The sequence below is a fragment of the Sceloporus undulatus genome, chromosome 2 (assembly GCF_019175285.1).
Source record: "Sceloporus undulatus isolate JIND9_A2432 ecotype Alabama chromosome 2, SceUnd_v1.1, whole genome shotgun sequence".
Taxonomy (NCBI): Eukaryota; Metazoa; Chordata; class Lepidosauria; order Squamata; family Phrynosomatidae; genus Sceloporus; species Sceloporus undulatus.
Genome location: NC_056523.1, coordinates 288105538 through 288126069, shown reverse-complemented (window position 1 = coordinate 288126069; position 20532 = coordinate 288105538). Strand labels below are relative to the sequence as shown.

The 20532-nt window shown below is 39.1% G+C and overlaps 1 protein-coding gene across 2 annotated transcripts in view; it reads left to right on the top strand.

Moving 5' to 3' along the window:
* Positions 1-18416, top strand: part of MRPS27 (mitochondrial ribosomal protein S27) — a 75703-nt gene extending 57287 nt beyond the window's left edge. For both annotated transcript variants that reach the window (XM_042449559.1, XM_042449560.1), the window contains 4 exons: positions 6188-6290; positions 8566-8711; positions 12059-12205; positions 18042-18416. In XM_042449559.1, coding sequence (XP_042305493.1) covers positions 6188-6290; positions 8566-8711; positions 12059-12205; positions 18042-18281 — 636 coding nt within the window. In that variant the 3' untranslated portion in view covers positions 18282-18416. The remainder of the gene's footprint in view (positions 1-6187; positions 6291-8565; positions 8712-12058; positions 12206-18041) is intronic.
* The last annotated feature ends 2116 nt before the right edge of the window (positions 18417-20532 follow it).

The following is a 20532-nucleotide window of genomic DNA, read 5'->3' as shown; positions in this document are numbered from 1 at the left end:
TGATTATGGAGAATCTATATAAATTTAGCCTAGAAAATGAGGGAATGAAAATAGTCAAAGATTTCCCGTACTGCTGATCAAATATCAATCAGAATGGAATAAGAAGACTAGGAATGGGAAGGGCAGCTATTAATGAGCTAGACAATATCATAAAGTGTAAGGATATACAACTGAGTACTAAAGTTAGAATCTTCCAAGCCATTATATCCCCCATCAACGTGTATGGGGATGTAAGAGCTAGACAGTGAAGAAAGCCAGCAGAAAGAAAATCAACTCATTTGAGATGTGGTGCTGGAGAAGAGTGCTGAGGATACCATGGACGGCCAAAGACAGACAAATGCGTCCTAAAACAGATCAACCCTTGAATTCTCCCTGGAAGCCAAGATGACGAAACTGAGGCTGTTGTACTTTGGCCACATCATTAGAAAGCACAACTCATTAGAAAAGACAATAATGATAGAGAAGGTATAAGGTAGCTGAAAAAGAAGAAGATTGCATGCCAGATGGCTGGATTCAATAAGGGAGGTCACGGGCCTGAATCTGCAGGACCAAAGCAGAGCAGTGGAGGGTAGGGTAGGGTAAAGGGTCTTAGAGAAGTCTTATCCACAGGGTCACCATGGACTAGTGCTAATTTGAGGGCAGTTAACAACAAATAACAAATATTTATATTTTTATTACTTAACATCATGTTCCAGATTTTTCCTAGTCCCTTGAACAAGAACTGGAGTAAAGGGCTTTTGCCAGTAATAATATTCAAACAACTAATCCAGTACTACAAGTTATTCTTCAACATATATCTTTCTTGCTAACAGTACTTTTTAGGTCTTGTTTGTATCTCATACCCAGTAACGTTTTAAATACATGGAACAATATCAAAACTATTTTTTTCACCGGAATACCCTCCTATAAATTTATGGAAATATACATCTGTTGTATTTTTGCATTTCCAATATAAATATATGTTTGGATAAATTTTTGCTGCACTTGTGTATATCTACAATGTTTTATAGAAAATTTTCCTAGAAGCTGTATCCCTCTCCACGTACAATGTGTGATTAAGAGGGCTATGGTTTTTCTTCAGGTGTCTAATCTATACAAATATGGTGTTTTGTAATTTCATCAAGTCAACATTTGATTCCTTTTTGTCTACTTTTATTCATGTTGAAGTTAGTATACTGGTGAAAAGAGAACTGAAAAGCAGAAAACAATAAGGAGAAAAGCTCCATGTCCTCTAGGATGGTCAACTGTTTATTCAGTGTTACAAAAGCCCAACATTTTTCAGCCACAATGGGAAAGGCTTTCTTCAGGGGCTACAAACAAATACAAATATACATATATTATAATTAGGACTACACTCAATAAAGAATAACATAATTTAATTGTGGTTCAGAAATTAATTCCTGTTGTTTATGCCAGCATTTATGCATCTGATGGGCCACATTCAACCATCCTAAAGCAATTTTAGTAGCACACTAACCTTTCTTGTGCGTTTACTTTACAAATGGTGGGAAATTGTGTTATATGGCACTCTGATACCTTTTATTTATGTTATTTGCTAGATAATTAGAATCCATATGATGTAATTAAGGTAGCTAAATTCTGTTATGTCATATGTAAGTTATGTTTGCAGTTGGTCGACGATAATAGATAGAGTTTGACTCTGCTGTACGCTCCTCGATTTGAATTTTAATAATAGTTAGTAATTGTGCTGTACAATTATTATTTTATTGGTTTTTATTATTTTATATTGGTCAGTGACTGAATAAACAGATTGCGATTGAGACTGAGATTGAATAAAATAAAAATACCCACATTGTCCTTATCAAAATTATACATACCCTTCAAAAGAAGTCACTGGAGTTGTAAACACTTTCTAAAATACAGGATCATAGAGATTAAAGGGAACAGAATTTGCAAAAGGCCTTTCTCATTGTGGCCAAAACACATTGGGCTTTTTAAACACTGAATAGTTGACCATTCTAGAGCATGTGGAGCTTGTTTCCTCATTGTTGAACTTAATATACAGCATCTCTGTGAGGCCAGCCTATTTTAGGATTTTACTATTCTTTTTAATTTAGGTCACATCTTCTAGTATCACTTGTGGCTTGCTTTTCATGATAAGCTTACATATAAATTCCAGTTCCATAGAATATCACCATGTCTCTATCCAGCCCGTGACCACTAATAAGGAGGCTTAGAAAAATGCAGTGGTATTGGCAGAGTATACAGTAAAACTCTGCATTATATGAATGTTTGATTGTCCCAGTTCTGTGTTTGTTCCCCATATGCCTGCATAATCCTTTACAAACATTATCTCCTCTCCGCATGTTTAGCTATGTACAAAGTGAATGAAGGGAAGAGGGTTTGGTAATCATATGTCAAAACCTTTGATATTAGGTTTCCTAGTAAATGATTTTCCTTCTTTTTTATATATATCTAGGAGAAATAAAAGATAATTTTTGCTTTTGTTTTTGTTACAGTTTTTAGTTCCTGACCATTCCCATTTTTTACTTTTTTTTTTGTCCCTTTTATATTGCCATTGTGTTCTATTACATTTGTGGATTTAGATACTAGGCTGCTTTTTAGATGAAGTAAGTAATCTAGACTTTTAATCTAGAAACTACCTAGTAATTTGAAATGTGATGTTGCAGTCACCATGATTTCAGTATCAGGCCAGCCTACGACTTTTCCCTTCAGTTACCATCCTTCTCCCCCCTTCCTTATTGCCCTCTATCCAGAGAGCTCAGGCAGCATACAATAAAACCAATCCAACAATTTAAATCAGTGTGAATAATTAAAATGATTTTAAAAAGGCTTAACGTATATTAAACAATTTAATAAATCAGACAGATTAAAAGAGTTTAAAATAATTTAAAAAGAAGTATAATTTGATATTTGGATGACACTGGTATACCTGTTTTGGGAAACTAAAAGAAAATAAGGATTTTAACAATCTTTACATTAGAAGAAGTTTGTTGAAAATATGGTTAAAATGTAAATCAAAATTCTATCAGAACATACCCTTATGGGTATCTCCAGAAGAAGCTCTGTTTGGAAGACTTAGAGATGCAGGAGAACAATGGATTACTACCTTCAAACAGTAAATTAAGATAACAGATGGAGAAGGAGACAGAATAAAGATAAAATCAAGAGAGGAAAAAGAGAAAGAAGGAATAAAAATACATTGGTTTAGATATAGATAATTAGCTGGACGAACAAAGATAGATTTAAAGAATGTAGGAATAGTAGAATGTACGAATGAATTAGATGATATAATTTTTGGAAATACAAGGGAAAAAATCTAAATTTTATGAATTATCATTAGAAAGAGAATTGGAGTAAGAAGCAGTGAAAGAAAATGATAAAATGGAGTCAGTGTATAAATCAAAATATAGATATAGAAACCTGAGAAAAGAACATGGCAAAAAACCAATAAATTCACTCTGTGCCAAAATTTAAAGGAAAATTACTATAACATGTTATATATGTGGCATTTAACTCCACTTAAATTAGCAAAAATGAATAAAAATAACACAGATCCAAAATGTTGTAAATGTAAAGTAAAAGAGGGATCTTATGTGGTGGAATTGTAGTAAAGCCAAAAAATACAGTGCGCCTGTGTCATATACACTGTGCATTATACACTGCTTTCAGCATATGCTGAAAGCAGTGCTGGAAAAAGTAGTGCCATGCACCAGAAAGAACAATGGCGCTTGTCCCTGTGGCACAGGTGCAGTGCTTCGCCACTGCGAGCACGAGCCCCATTACTTGTAATGGGGCTCGAGCATACGCGCAGTTTCTTTTCCTGGGGGGGGGGGAGTCTGGAACGGATCTCCCGCGTAAAAGAAGGGTGCATTCTATTGGGACATGATTCACTTTGTATGTATGAAAATACTTGGAGTTTTCTTTTTTATGAAACCTGAAATGTATTTGTTAAATATAACATTGGTGGTACAGAAGGAAATAGAAAGTAAATACTGGAAAATTATATAATACATAGTTACATTAGCCATATTATTTTATGGACAAAAATGGAAATCTTCTCAAATACCTACGGAAAAAGAATGGTTGGAAAAACTGTTAGATATGAAAGGTTTAGATTTACTTACAAAGAATTTAAAGGAAGAAGGGAAGATAGAAGAAGAGTGGAATTTAATAATTAACTTTTGGAGAAATAAACTTGCTGAAAATAATAATGAAATTAAGAAATAAATAAACAGTAATAAACAAGAACACTTGATTCAGTGGAGGAGTTAATAAAATAATAAATATGGATAAAGAGATATGATTAGATATAGATGAAGATATGTAGTAAGATACATATTTAGATATATACATATATGTACTCAGTATTGTATTGATGTGTATGTATTATTAAGAGTTAAATGTTGGATATAAATAGCTGGGTAGGAAGGAAATAAAGGAAATTGAAATAATTGGAATGTTAATGTAAATTGAAGGGGAAAAGAAAGGACGAAGAGGAAAGGAAGAAAAAAAATGATGAGAGGCTATGAGTTAAATTATAATTCAAAGTATGATTGAATTTAAGAGAGTAATTAAGAAATGAAATAAAAAAGAAATAAGAGGTAGATAAGGAAAAGATAAGAGGATCAGTTCAAATTAAGCTTAAGCTGGGCAGGAACAAATCCATTTTAGATAGAAAATAACAAGTTTTATCAGTTGAAGGTTTTTTAAGTAGAGAATAATCGATATAGAATACAAGAATAAGGATCATGTTTTTGTATATGTATGTGTATGTATGGGGGTATGTATGGATAGGACTAAGGAGGTTTACGACTAAGATCTGTTTGGTAAGATGAGAGATGTTTAGGTGTTTATATGACTATATGTTTGTATGTAATTTATGTTGATAGGTTTATATGTTTAGGTGTATGTTAATAGATATTATATGTATTATATGTATTTGTTTATAAAATAATAAAATAATAAAAAGAAGTAAAGTAATGCAATGGTTTTAGTAAAATCAGTAAAGTCACAAATGGTTTCATGAACAACCATGGTTTCACTTGGCATCTGAACAGCAGCAATACTGGCAGAAGTCAGGTCTCCAATGGGAGGATGTATGATAATTGAGGTGCCAAAACAGAGAAGGCTCTCTGCCATGCCCTCCAAAAGCATATTGCCCTGATTGATGGAGCACAGAAAAAGACCTCCTACAGGAGATCTTAAATCTCAGCCAGACACATAAATCGAGAGGCGTTCCTTCAAGTGTAGCAGTCCCAAGCCATTACCAATGTCTTGAGTTGAGTCTGGAAGTATCTATTAATTGTTTCCCCTTGGCTGATGAAGAGATGTAGTTTTCCTTCTGAATAATATGTATAGCAATAGCATTTGCATTTCTTTACCTCTTTATACTGAGCTAAGTAGTCTCTAAGCAGTTTATAACGTGTAAGCTAATTGCCCCCAGCAAGCTGGGTACTCATTTTAGCAACCTCCAGAAGGATGCCAGGATGAGTCAATCCTGGAGTCCTGGAATCAAACTCACAACTTTGTGACTGCAATACAGTGGGGCCTCGGGTTACGAAATTAATTCGTTCCGCGGCCGCTTTCGTAACCCGAAAAGCCTTCGTAAGCCGAAATGCCATAGGCGCTAATGGGGAAAAGCCGCTGTTCCGTTTAAAATAGCGCTGAAGTTTTTTCGTAACCCGAAAAAACCTTCGTAACCCGGAACAATTATTTTCTATTAGATTTTTTCGTATCCCGAAAATTTCGTAACCTGGGTAATTCGTATCCCGAGGTACCACTGTACTGACTGCAGTACTGGCATTTAACCACTGCACCATCAGGGTTCCCTAATATGTATGCCGTTACTTTTTAAGCTACTTGGTGTTATTTATGATGTTCTTAGTTCCTTTGAATATCAGAAAATTAGTAATGAAGATGCAAGCCCTGAGAATACATGGGACTTTTTAAAATATAGATGCCAACTTTTAAAATCAACAATAAACATTAAAATGAGAGAAATAACACACACATGCAGCTGCTATGGCATTGTACTCCATTTATCTGACTTGTCAATCTTGATTGTAGCACATAGAAGCATGCTTATGGCAGAGAATGCACAGGGCATAATAACAAAAGCCAAAGCACTGCCAGCTGTAGCCCATACTGCTTTATCATTTGTTTCAAATGATGTATGCCCTCTCTTTTTTTCTTTTTTTTTTAGTGGAAGGAAGAGAGAAATCTTGGAGCGTCCCTCATGTTAACAGGATTGAAGCAGAACAACACTGTGGGATTCAGTTCTCAGCTGTATGGCCATGCTCTTCTTGGTAGGTTTTAAAAGTATTTAATTAAAGTATTCCTTACTGCTTTATCGATTAGTTCAGAATAGCTGGGTTAAGTTAAATTCTTCAATTAAATTCTAATATAGCCTTTGACATGTGACAAAATTGGAACTAAATCAAATTCACTGAGCTGGCATAGAAACCAAGCAATGTGAGGCCCATCTGGCAAGCCCAGAAAATCAATCAGGCATTCTGTGCCTTCCTGTTGAATGCTTGCAAAGCCCCAAAGGTTCAACTGCAGGTCCTACCAGTCTCTCTCCTGTCCCACAACCCAACCCCTGGAGGAAAGAGGGCTTACTTTAGGAATGGGTAAAATGTAAATAGTGCATTCTTTTTGACACAAAGAAGCCCTGGGGGAGGGGGGGGGTCAATGAGCTTGTACAATTCCCTAGTTCAGGCCTAAATTCAGGATCATGCTAACAGGATCTAGCACTACAGGCCTTCTTTCCCTCCTCTCCCTCCTTCATCTTTCTAAGCTGCCCAAAAGACTTCTCCTCAGGGTTCTTCCTTGCCTTCAGCGTAGATTTTGATGTTGCATAGAGGGTAGGGAATCGCCCACCACCTGGTTTTGCTGAAGGAAACAATTCTCTGAGTACAACAACATCATTCGATTATATCCTCAGTATCCATTTAATGTTTCTTTTTAATTTTTTTCATGCAAGGTTAAACAAGCCTGCTGTAGTTTTGTCCTCCCTATAAATAGTTTTTCATTGGCATGTTACATTCAGGTGTGAGACAGTTTTGGCTCAAAGTGTCAAACAGTTGCCCTCTCCTTACATATCATAATTTGTTAACAACTGTAAGAGCACCCATGATGTGACAGGATAAGGATGCTGAGTCTAATTTTGCCTGACTGTAAGACAAGGGGGAAAATAACCCTCAACCTTCCAGATTTTAATGGAATAAAGCTATAAACAAATGGATAGCATGTTTTTCCCAGAAGAATTGGTTTACTATTTATTTGCATAGTCACTTGTTTGCCCTAACAACCCCCCCCCCCCGGCTTGGTCACCGTTTTATATACATATATTTTAAAATGCAGCCTGAATAATATGAGAAAGCATTACACTTAGCAAATCATTTTACTGGCTGTGTGCAAGTGACACCCCCACCTCCTCCTTTGACATTGACATTCAGAAGATCAAAAGCTATTTTCTGCAATGTCACACATTCTGAGGTCTTGCCAACTCAAATGGAGTAGAACTCTGCAAATAGTGAAAGATGTCTGTGGGCATCGCCTGGCCTGTGGGCACCTTAGCAGTTCATATTTAGCCTCAGCTCAGTGAGCTCTTATTTGCACACACACTCCTGCAGTTCTCCATGGACCCCTGCTTGGAGAAGAGAGGTGAAGGTGTGTCGCAGTCGTTTGCATTGTTAGATGTACCTTTATGATTAATGTAGACAGCTAGAGGTGATAACAGACACCAGTAAGGAAAGTAAATCCACATCAGAAATGTTTAACATCAAATACCAGGTTTTTACCTGCTGCATGGTAGCAGCAGGGGTTGGTTCTTGCTAATAAAGAATTTTAACTCAACAAGTATTCAGGGTTTTTTTAAATTCCCACGCCATGATTTTAAAACATCGAAAGTATTTTCCATGTGGAAAATGGATAATACTGTATCAGTCTGCAAGAAGTCCTATGTGTGTAATTCTCCATACATATAAAAACACTAATATGTTAGTCTTGTTGTTTGTCAAGTCAGTTTCAAAGAAGTTATGTGCAAATTAAATTTTGTTTATACTATGTTATTTATTTAATTACTAGATTTATATCACACCTATTCTCACAGCAGAGGAACCAGAGCAGCGTACAAACTAAATCATATTTTACAAAGGTTAAAAAAAAATTACAAGCCCCACCCTGAGTGATGCTAAATGTGTCACTGAGAATCATGTGCAAAGGAAAACCTTTTCTTTCAGCGTGATCCTAGTGATAATTGTCCTACCACCACCTTTCCTACGAGGTTTCTTTCTAATATTAGGCATGGGAGGGAGAAGAGTTTTGGGTTGTGTGGGTTTTTAAACTTGTTGCCATGTGTTGAGAATCCAGTGACAAAACCTTGTCCTTCCTAAATGCTGTGTCCACCCCTCACTTCTACACGTATGTTAATATTTTTAAAAAACAAACATGTACATGATACCCAATGACATGTTCTCTGCCATGTCTAATTTTGTTTCCAGGAATGAAAAAGCTGTTAACTTTGTTTCCACCTTTAAATGGTATATAGTAACTTTCTGAGTGGTTGTTTCTTAACAGGAAAGGTGGAGCTACACAAGGGGCTCCAAGATGTGTACCGAAAAATGCCCCTTATGTGGACTCCTGGGTACCTGAACAGAGCTTTGCAAGTGATGGAGAGTGTGGCACTGCTGCCTGACCACAGTATCAAGCTCTGCAAGGAAGCTGTAAGTGGAGGGGCAAAGTGGTTACCCAAAAGCAGGCAACCAGTATGGTTGCTGGTTCCTGTGGGCCCTATTTACAGCTGACATAAGAGAACACCCAGAAGGTCTGGCAGAGCTTCTGTTTCTCTTCCATTGCAGACCCTTGTGTTGTGCTTCTGGATTCTGGGGAATGGCAACAGGAAGATTCTGATGCCCTCATCTCCTGAATGTAGGATCCCCACAGACATCTGATTAGACACTGTGGGAAACAGAAAGTTAGAGTAAATTATTTATTTATGGACAATTTATATTGACTTTCATGTTAATAGCTTCAATGAGCTTTACAGTAAAAATACATAATATAAAACCAATTGTCAAAACTAAGAAAATAAATAAATAACAACAACAACAACAACAACTAAAAACAGCCAGTTGTCAAAAAAGGCACGAGAACTCTGACAAACCAGTCTAAATAAGTCATAGAATCATAGAATCATAGAGTTGGAAGAGACCACTAGGGCCATCCAGTCCAACCCCCTGCCATGCAGGAAATCCAAGTCAAAGCATCCCTGACAGATGGCCATCCAGCCTCTGTTTAAAGACCTCCAAGGAAGGAGACTCTATCACCCTCCAAGGGAGTGCATTCCATTGTCGAACAGCCCTTACTGTCAGGAAGTTCCTCCTAATGTTCAGGTGGAATCTCTTTTCCTGGAGCTTGCATCCATTGTTCCGGGTCCTGTTCTCTGGAGCAGCAGAAAACAAGCTTGCTCCCTCTTCAATATGACATCCCTTCAAATATTTAAACAGGGCGATCATATCACCTCTTAACCTTCTTTTCTCCAGGCTAAACATCCCCAGCTCCCTAAGTCGTTCCTCATAGGGCATGGTTTCCAGACCCTTCACCATTTTTGTCGCCCTCCTTTGGACACGCTCCAGTTTCTCAATGTCCTTTCTGAATTGTGGCGCCCAGAACTGGACACAATATTCTAGGTGGGGCCTGACCAAAGCAGAATACAGTGGCACTATTACTTCTCTTGATCTAGACACTATACTTCTATTGATGCAGCCTAAAATAGCATTGGCCTTTTTAGCTGCCGCATCACACTGTTCACTCATGTTCAACTTGTGGTCTACTTAGACTCCTAGATCCCTTTCACACGTAGTTTCATTCAGCCAGGTGTCACCCATCCTATATCTGTGCATTTTATTTTTCCGCCCTAAGTGCAATACCTTACATTTCTCTGTGTTGAATTTCATTTTGTTAGCTTTGGCCCAGCTTTCTAGTCTATTCAGGTCATTTTGAAACTTGATCCTGTCCTCTGGGGTATTAGCTATTCCCCCTAATTTGGTATCATCTGCAAATTTGATAAGTATGCTCCCAATTCTGTCATCCAGGTCATTGATAAAGATGTTGAATAGCACTGGGCCCAGGACAGAGCCCTGTGGGACCCCACTGGTCACTTTTCTCCAGGATGAAAAGGAGCCATTGTTGAGCACCCTTTGGGTTCGGCCGGTCAACCAGTTACAGATCCATTTAACAGTTCCTTTGTCTAGCCCACATTTTACAAGCTTGTTTGCAAGAATGTCATGGGGAACTTTGTCAAAGGCCTTACTGAAATCAAGATATACTATATCCACAGCATTCCCTTCATCTACCAAGCTGGTAATTTTATCAAAGAAAGAGATTAGGTTTGTCTGGCATGACTTGTTTCTCTGAAACCCATGTTGACTTTTTGTGATTATGGCATTGCCTTCTAGATGTTCACAGACTCTCTGTTTAATGATCTGCTCCAGAATCTTTCCTAGTACTGATGTCAGACTAACTGGACGATAATTGTTGAGATCCTCTTTTTTCCCCTTTTTGAAGATGGGGATAACGTTTGCCCTCCGCCAGTCTGTTGGGATCTCTCCTGTTTTCCAGGAGTTTTCAAAGATTATTGCCAATGGCTCCGATATTACATTTGCCAGTTCTTTTAATACCCTTGGATGGAGTTCATCTGGTCCTGGAGACTTAAATTCATTTAGATTAATAAGATATTCCTCTACTATCTCTTTACTTATTCTGAGCTGAAATTCCTCTATTCTGTCCTCTGCTCCATTATCCTCAGGTTGAGCACCCTTTGCCTTTTCTGAGAAGACTGAGGCAAAGAAGGTGTTGAGTAATTCTGCCTTTTCTCTGTCTTCTGTTAGCATTTTGCCATCTTCTCCACGCAGTGGCCCTACTACAGATCCAAGGATTTCACAGGATGGAGTCATGGCAGTTAAAGTGGTGTCAAACTGCTTTAATTGTGCAGTGTGGATACACCCTTAGCTGCTAAGATTTCTGCAGCCGTTTCAGCTCCATTGGATAGTCAATTATCATCCTTACGGAAACAGAATTGTTTACATGTTCATATGCATAATGAGAATCAATACATGGGGTTTCTAATGAGTGATTTTGGATGTGACACCAATACAAGAGCATGTTCTTTGTGCTTCCTGTAACCTCACCTTTCTGTCCTGACTGAAATTGAACATTTGCATCTTTCCCATATGAGAGAAACAAGAGCATTAGTGCAGAGTCAGTGTGTGCCTTTTCCTCACCTGGACAGGCTTTCTTTTTTTCCCCTGTTGTCAAAGTGAGGAAACAAATAGATGACTATATTGAAAATCAAATAAGACAAGATAAGGCCATGATGCATTTTGACAAAACAAGAATTGTGATGCCTGTTACACTGTATAAGCTTGCAGTAATCTCTTCCTCTTCATGTAATCGTTGTGGAACATTTCACTGATTTTCAGCAAGGGAATCTATGACCTATCTGGAGCCAATAAGAAAATCAATAGTCATTTCAGAAAGGCCCAGCTTCATAAACTATCTTTGATCTGCCTTCAGGCACTTTCAAGAGAAAAGCAAAACTTGTCTTTAAATTCCCAGTGGTTCCCACCCACCCTCAAACCGTTGTCAGAGAATCCATTGCTGATTCCTTTCTGTTGGTGCATTTCTGTTTTTAAATGTGATTCAAACAGCAGCAGCCTGTCTTTTTAAGCAGCTGTTCTGTAGTTCTTTCTAAAGGAGGAAAAAAACAATAATAGGAACAGAAAATCATGAGTGTTGGAAAACCATGCATGAATTAGGGTACTGCTGGTTTGACATCTCATTTGAAGCTTTCTACCAGTTTACTTTTGTTTTTTTCAAATGTGACTTATGTAGGCTAGAAATGTACTTTTTAAAAAAATGGCTGTGTTCTCAAGATTTTAACAAGGATCCTCTAACTTCAGAATGATGCCCATGGGAGTGGCGCATTGGCAATCCCTATAATTTTGGCTACTGTGACACTCTTCACTGTATTTCCAAGCCATTTATTGTCTTTCCTCTTTCTCTTGCAAAGATGGATGTTCTGGCAGCCATTTTGCAGCCTGTTCCTATGGCAGAAGCTTCACAAGAGGACGCCAAGGATTCAGAAGAAACGCTGAAGCAAGCACAAACAGAAGAAACACAGATAGCTCAGCTGCCTGAGTACCTGCATCGATTTACGGTATGCTGTTTCCTTCCCCCAGGGCATTAACCGGCTAGTGCTAGCTTCCACTGTTTCTAGTAAAAGAGATGATTGCTTCTCCTTTACACAGAGGCTGTCTAGGTACTCCACCTGTAATATATATCAGGGCATTTTTTTCTTCCTTGAGTCCAGATGTTCATCCCAACTAGAGGAGGTCATTGCAATCAATGAGAGTTTTGTAACAATTGGGCTTAGGGCTGCTAGTGAATAATGTTCTTAGTCTTTCAGACGGGAATATGTCTTGTGCAAACATGCTGCAGACCTCCTGCCCTGTTCAAATGCTATTTTAGCTTTTCATACATCAAAGTTAGTAATACAGGCACCTGTTAACTAACATGGATCAGTTATTTGCCCTTCTATGTCTAGCTCATTCAGGCAAGTTTTGTTCTTCACCTCTGCTTCTCAGGTTAAAATGGTTCTCTGTCAAAGGTTTGTTGCCTTTTCTTCATATCCGCTCATGAAGTAGAATTTTTTCATACTAGTCATCTATGAAAAGTGTGGAAGAAGTTACCACAACATAATACTTTTGTTAGCCCCTGCCCTCTTTCATGCAACCAGCTAATAACTGTTGCTTCTGTATGTAAATGACTATATTTTGGTTTGTTTTTTAAATGTAGCCTTAGACTTTTTTACATTCCTTTTTAGTCATGGCATTGGAAAGGCCCTTTTTAGCAATGGCATAGATGGTGCTTTACAGATCAATATCTACAGCAATGCAGGCATTATTCTGAAGTACAGCTGGACAAATTTTGTGCTGTAGGAGAATAAAATATGCAGGAGAAAATAGATTTCTGTGTAGTTAGCAATATGAGCTTTAATCAGGAACAAAGTATTCCTAAATCAAGTAAATGAGAAAAAGGTAAGGCAATAAAAATTAAAAATAAATACTATTATATTTTGATCTAACTAACCTTATATTAATAGTATATTGCTGGGGTAAGAGGGTTTAGTGAGGTGTATTGATTTGAGTGTTGGACTAGGACACTGGAAGATCTGGGTTCAAATTCCTGCCTGACCATGGAAAGCCACTGGGTGACCTTGGGCAAATATCACATTCTCGGCCATGCAAAGTAACATATGGTGGTGGATGGATCAGGGAGAAGCACCTCCATGGTACCTTGAGTTTTGTATGCAGGGGATGGGGTGAACTTAGAATAAACCCTCCAGCATTGCTCAAATTTTGGAAGGCTTGCTGAACAAAAACTATTAGTCCACTACAACTAGCCTGCATGGCCTATGCTCCGCACTGACTGTGCTGGCTGTAGGATTTGGGAAGATTTTACTTCATTGTTTCCTCAGAAGCTTACTCCCAGTGAGTCCAGTGGGTCTTATCACATAATGGATAAGAGCCTGAGCGATGTGTCAGGAAGCCTGATGCTTCAAATTCACTTCTGCCACAAACACAGTAGATTCTCTGTTTCTTTGACTCTGTCTTTCCATCTACAAAATGTGGGATAATAATAGTTTTGTTGTTGTGTGCCTTCAAGTTGGCTACTCAGGTTCTTTGATATTAAGGGAGGGTTGGACAGGATGACCCTTGTGGTCTCTTCCAGATCTATTATTCTGTGAGAGGCTCAAGAAAAGTACATAATGGTAGAAGTGTGATGGAGATAAACAAGATTTGCAGGTTCTCCTCTCAGTACAAGCCTTAGACCTGCAGCCAGTGTATAGAGGAAATGTTTTTTAAAAAGTGATCCTCTGATGGGCAGCAGTGTTGGCTTGATTACTTGTTTTAAATGAAATGTTATCTGCATCCAGGAATTCTTCCTCCCTCCTGCCCAGCCTCCAATAGATTTTGCCTTGTTCTTTGCATGGATTACTACTGTCTATCTGCATACAGCCTTCCAGGTGGCTTGTAGTCATTTTTGTCACAGTTTGAACAGTATCCCATGCTGTTGATCCATATCATATTACACAACTCTGAGAAGGGGGCATATCTTTCTGAAAAAGCCAGGTGACCTGTGTCATCCAGGACCAGGTGCACCAGGGGAGGAGCGCCACACAGTGTTTATCCTTATCTGCCTGTATTTCATGCCTATCTCTCAGAAAAGAGACAACATGATATTTCCGGGCATTTTCTGTTTAAGCGTGAATATTAAGAACGTTGCCATTGTGGTGCTGGGGAAGAGTAAAAAAAAAGGTGCTAAGCAAGGCAACATGCAGTAGCTGAATGACTAGGTCAAGGAAGCCACAGCCCTGAGTTTTCAATACCTGGGCTGGGCTGTTGATAATAGGGTGACTTGAAGGTCTTTCATGCATAGGATCACAATAAGTCAGAGTCAACTTGATGGCAGTTAACAACAACATCTGAATGATACCAGTTGAATGGGCAATAATCCTTATCAGCTTCTGAATACCATAGAATAATAGAGTACCATAGAATAACTCAATCAATAGAGCTCCGACAGATGGCCACCCAGCCTCAGTTTAAAAACCTCCAAAGAAGGAGACTCCACCACACTCTGAGCAGCTCTTACTGTCAGGAAGTTCTTCCTGAGGATGATTGTTAGAAGTATTTATACCTTGCTCTTTGGCCAAAAAGACTCTCAGATGGTTTTACAAATTGTTAATTACACAGTTCCCTGCCCTCAGGCTAACAAACTAAAAAGACATGACACAAAAGGAGAAGGGAATAGCAGTGGGGAAGGGGTTCAAGTCCAGCAGATCTCTCTCTCTCTCTCTCTGAGGTCTGGACCATGTCAGATGGACTGGAAGGAGGGCTTTCTTCTACCTCTGGCTAGGCCTCATGGAGCTGGCCTGCCCCTCACTCCGTTTGAGGACAGATGTGAGTGGATGGAGGGAGGGTCTTCTTCCTCTAGCTTGGCCTGATGGAGCTGGCCTGCCCCTCGCTCCCCCTGAGGACAGATGATGGTTCAAACATGTTAAAAATGCTTAGGTGGAGATGTAGTTGTAGGGAAGAAACACAGCAGGTTGCACAATTGCCCTTGTGTCCTAATTGTGGGCTTCCTGTGAGCATCTGGTTAGGTGGTGTGAGAAGCAGGTTGCTGGACTCGATAGGCTTCTGGTTTGATTCATCAGGGCTCCTCCTATTTATCTTCTCTGTAGAACTTATCCAGAATGTTTATCACAATTAACCTGGCAGGGGTCTTTTGAGAGATGCAAGTGCCAGAAGGTTCCATCACTTGACTGGGCTTGGAAGGATCATTCTTGGATCTTTCCAGTCCAAACCCAAACCAATTTATAAAGACAGCCTCTTTATAAATAGATAACATTTCTGTCCTACTCTAGTACAGCTTTTTGTACCCCAGCACCTTCCATGTGCGCAGTGGTTAAATGCCTGTACTGCAGCCATTCACTCAAAACCACAAGGTTGCGAGTTCAAGACCAGCAAAAGGGCCCAAGCTCGACTCAGGCTTGCATCCTTCTGAGGTCGCTAAAATGATTACCCAGACTGTTGGGGGCAAATTAGCTTACTTGCTAATTAGCTTACTTGCTGTTCACCGCTATCATCTTTGGAATAGCGGTATATAAATAAAACAAATTATTAAATTAATTATTATGTGTGTTGGACTGCAGCTCCCAGAATCTTCCAGCCAGCCCCACCAAAGTTGTAGTCCAACACAACTGGAGGTTGCTGGATTACAGAGAGGTGCTCTAATTGTATTCAGTATTATGTGGAGCAGGCCATTTTGTTGCACTACTTTATCTTCATTTGCAGCATGTCTGATTTCACAATTGGTTACGTCATCTGGGGCCAAAAAGGAAGATGAAGATTGTTAACACATATTATATCAAAGCTGCTCCTATCCCAGGAGAGCCACCTTGATGGCATTTTATAGGTGTGTGAGACCCAAGATGGGTGGAAATGGTTGTCTCTGTTCTGTCTTAGCTGTGACACAGAATGAACGTTTTAGCTGTTTATTTTGAAACCTACCCTGCAGAAGAGGATGGTTGTGAGCATTGGTGGAGATCAGAATTGAATGTCAGATGGAAATTACAGGTTACATAAAGCAAGGAGTACAGGAAAGTGTACAAACATAGGTGGTCTTTGAAACAGCTCGTGTTGTCGCTATTGTTGATAGCAGAAATTGCACTTGTGATTTGACATTTTTCAGTCTTCTCTATTATATAGGCATCCTGCGTATCTTTATTGTGAAGCAAGCCAATGTGAAGTTGTGGTTAGAGCACAAGTTGGCAAAGTGCATTCCTCCAGATTTTGTTGAATGACACATGAGCTTCACATGAGCTATTCACACGAGCTATTACCAGCAACATTTGGAGGGCTTTACTTTCCTTTTTGCTGAGTTAGAATGATGGGCTAGAGCTGGGGTGACTGATCTTCAAAAAGCCACATTTCCATGAACATCAGCAAATGATTTGGGATAGTTCTTAGCCTTACATGCTACACAGATTTATTACAAAGATAACATTATATGGGGAGGGATGCACTATTGACACCAAGGATGGGGTGACTTCGTGGGTACATCTCAACATTCCTGTCATTCCTTGCCTTTAGCCATGCTTAGTGGTGGATCCAATAGCAGTTAAGAGTCCTACAGTATCTGGAGATTCACAGGTTCCATATTCATCCTGACATGCCCTTGTGATAACAGTTAAATAAATAAGCTATTGAGTAAATAACACTGACATCCTAAACATGCCTACTCAAATGTAAGAGCGGTTGTGTTCAGATGTGTTGCAGCCTAAGAATCTTGGGATGGAGGATTCATTGCCTAATATTATTTGACTACATTAGATGTCAATATAATCTAATCTTTACATAACTAAAATACATCCAGTATGAGGAAATGACTCTTTCTGCTGTTATAGCAAAGCCATTTTTTAAAAGCATGAACCTCTGGCTGGCATCTTGTCTCCTTCCTAGGCAGCTCTCTTCCCACACTCTGGGAAGCTTCCCCATTAGGGCAATTAATTTGACTTTGCCTGGGGAACATCAAGCTGTCCAGTAAAACTTCCAAAACCACAAATGGCTCTGCATCTTAAAGCACTTAAGTGAATTAATATTTTTTATGATTCATCTGGGTGTGTTGCATGAAATACTGCACCACATATATAAGTGGAACTCTGATAAGATATACTGCCTAGATGTCTGGCCAAGTGCAGCATGACTGGCATGGAACACCCCCAGCTCCAGCACACACCCACACAGCAAAGAAGGATGAAAGCATTTATAGTGGATGTGTACTTAGAGCCGATCTTAAAATCACATGATGCATTCGAAAAAAATGCCATATAGAAATGTCCTGGGCAAACACGTGGGGGCTCACGGGATCTATTTAGTATGCCATTAGCACAAGACTATTTAAATTATTCCCATCTGTTGAGAGGAAGGTTAGCCAAAGCTACTCAGGGCACATCCTTGTGACAGCATTATACTGGGGGTAGGGAGCCTTAAAACATTTAGATTGCTAGCTTAGCCATTCATCATTTCTTGGCTTAAAACATTTTTATTAGTGATGTTTCTCATTCATTGTGGAAGCATGGCCAACCCCAGCACTTAGTAGAATTAAAAATTGATTCATTTTTGTCTCTTCTTTGTTTTTGCTAAATAATACAAATCCAGCCTATAAATTCTCCTGCTCCTTCTTCTAGTGCTTCTCCTTTTCTTTTTTTGAAGGAAGGAAGGAAGGTACAAGGAATCCTTTGTTGCAGCTGGCATACACTTTTCCAAGACAAAATCCAATCCAGCTATACTATTGTAGAAATTCCATATTCCAGTTCCAGTGAAAACAAGATTATTGGGGCTGGTGATTGTGTTGTTACTGTATTGTGACGGGTTGATTACCTGCTGTTTTCTTCTTTTTTTCTCTCTCTTCCCCTCCTACTGTGGCAGGAACTGAATTCTAAACTACAGTCGCTTGGCAAGGTGGAATCTGCTCGGTTGTTGACACTGACCACCCAGCTTGTTGAGAAGGAGCTGCCAGCAGCTGAAGTGGAAGACACCACAAAATACAAACAGAAACTAAAGGAGTGGGAGCAAGAGCGAACTGCTCTGACTGAAAGGGAGAGAGAAATGAGGGAAAAGGCCAAGCAGGAGCTGGAAGCCCGCGATGCAGTAAAAGCATCTGCTTGATATTCTGCTTATAAACTTTCTCATGTGACAGAGATGCTCCTGGCAATGTACAGGAGCTACTATGAAATAGGCCAGAAACCATGTTGACATGTGGCCTTGACTGTATTCCAATTAAACCTTTTCAAATACATCTTATTTATCTAGTAAAACTGTTTCCTTGCCCCTGTAAAAGCTGCATGATTCTTCCCCTGAATATCTTCATTTTCTCTCTATTGTGTCTAGAAGCAAATATCTGTCATGTAATGGAAGAACTCATTTCTAAAACAAGCTCAGTGAGATCGTATAGTCAGAATGCCGTGGCCACAGTCACTATTTGCTGTTGTGCCCACACCTACACAGTTACTAACAGTAATTCAAAACTTTATATATTTTGCTGGGGTCCATCCTTCAACTCAGGGGGCCACAAGTATCTACTTATTCAAACAGCTATTAATGGTTATTAACCTGGATTAACCTTTCCTGACCTGACACCCTCCAGATGTATAGGACTGCTGATCCTATACTGCTGTATAGTAATAACACGTGCATTTCTGTACTGTTTATTAGTGAACTCAGCACTCTCTTAAGTAATTTACAATCTGTAAGCTAATTGCCCCCAACAAGCTGGGTACTCATTTTACTGACCTATGAAAGGATGGAAGGCTGAGTCAACCTTGGAGCCCCTGGGATTGAACTCACAACCTTGTGGTTGCAGTACTGGCATTTACCCACTGCACCACCAGGGCACTGATCCTATATAGCCATGCTATGCTCTCTGCGACTGATAGAAGTTGTAGACTAGTGCTACGCAAACGTGGTCCCTGGACTGGGGCTGGTCCCTCACAAGTTTCTAGGAAAGAAAGAGTTGTATCCAATGGGCTGGTCTTTGATACAGCCTGAGAAGCAATGTTGTTGACAACATTTTTGTAGAGCAATGTACAGTATTAGGGAAGGCTGACCTGTGTGCTCAAAAAGATGGAACTTCCTCATTTAGTACACTTGAATCTGTCTTACATTAATACCAATAATGGGTCCAACTAGCTCAAAACGTTGATTTATCTATCTTTGGCAGTATCTATCCAAAGCCCCAGTAGCTCTCCAGGTTCCCTGGATAGTCATTCCAGCTCTACTGCCTCAGAGCCTTCAAGGAGGGTTGTGCATCAAGGGCCATGTACTGTGCTGCAAACTTTTATTGCAAGGTTTTTCTTCTGTGGCCTGCTTCCAAGCTTGTCACAAGCAATTTATCTATAAACTTTTGAGGAATCTGAGTTCTGCTCTAAATATGCTTTTAGACTCATTTAGCAAGATAAGCTACATGGCTCAAACTGAAAATTCCAGATCATTTAGGCATAATCTTTGAATCCTTGTGCAGATCAGTTTTGACCTTTTCTGTTTGCAGCTTGCCCCTGGCTTTGGCTGTGTTTTTCAGCTTACATACTAACCTCTGACCACTTGCAAATGCATAATGTTCTTGAAGAACTTTATCATGACACTTTCTTAGGCTTTATTTTTATATCACATAACCAGTTTGCTTGCTGTGCTATCCTGTCCTATAGAGTGTCTTGAGTTCTTATTGCAATGGATTGAAGAGTTGGCTCCATCAGTTCCATGATATAAGAATGTATTCTTTGTTACCTGAAATGTTTGTGATTCTGTGATGTGGTTTATTATTATTATTATTGTGTTGCAAACTATATCATAGTTTCTAAGAGTCAGTACCCAGTACAGTGGCCTACTAATAAAACTGCTTTAGACAGCAGAAAACAAGAGAGGACTCCGCCCCCCCCTTGACACCCAGCTCCACAGCTACCCAGGAAATCTTGAAACCTCTAAAGGACTGGAAAATCCTCCAGACCATTTTCAGGCAATGCAGAATGCTGCAGTGGAAAGGTACTGATGAAACACTGGTTTTAGACCATTGTTTGCTCTTCACCAATTTTAATTTTGTGAGAATGCTATCTTTTCCCTTCTTGCTCCATGTTTGACTCTTCTTCATATTTTCTGATTGATCTGCAGAATCCCATCTTTTATGGAAGTACTGAACTTAGTAACTTTTCTAGTTTTGCAGAAAGCTTCCCAATTGAATGTGTTCTTTCTGTCCTGGAACCTTTACCATGTCTTCAGTCTCTTTGTATACTGCTTTTTGTCTTTTTACACTGCCTAAAAATATTTTTTCTTTTCTTTTTTTTCTTTTCTTTTTTTTTGTCTAAAAATCAGGTTTTTTTCTCCCTTTCTACAGTGGCTAAAAACCTGTTATCTATCTATTTCTTGC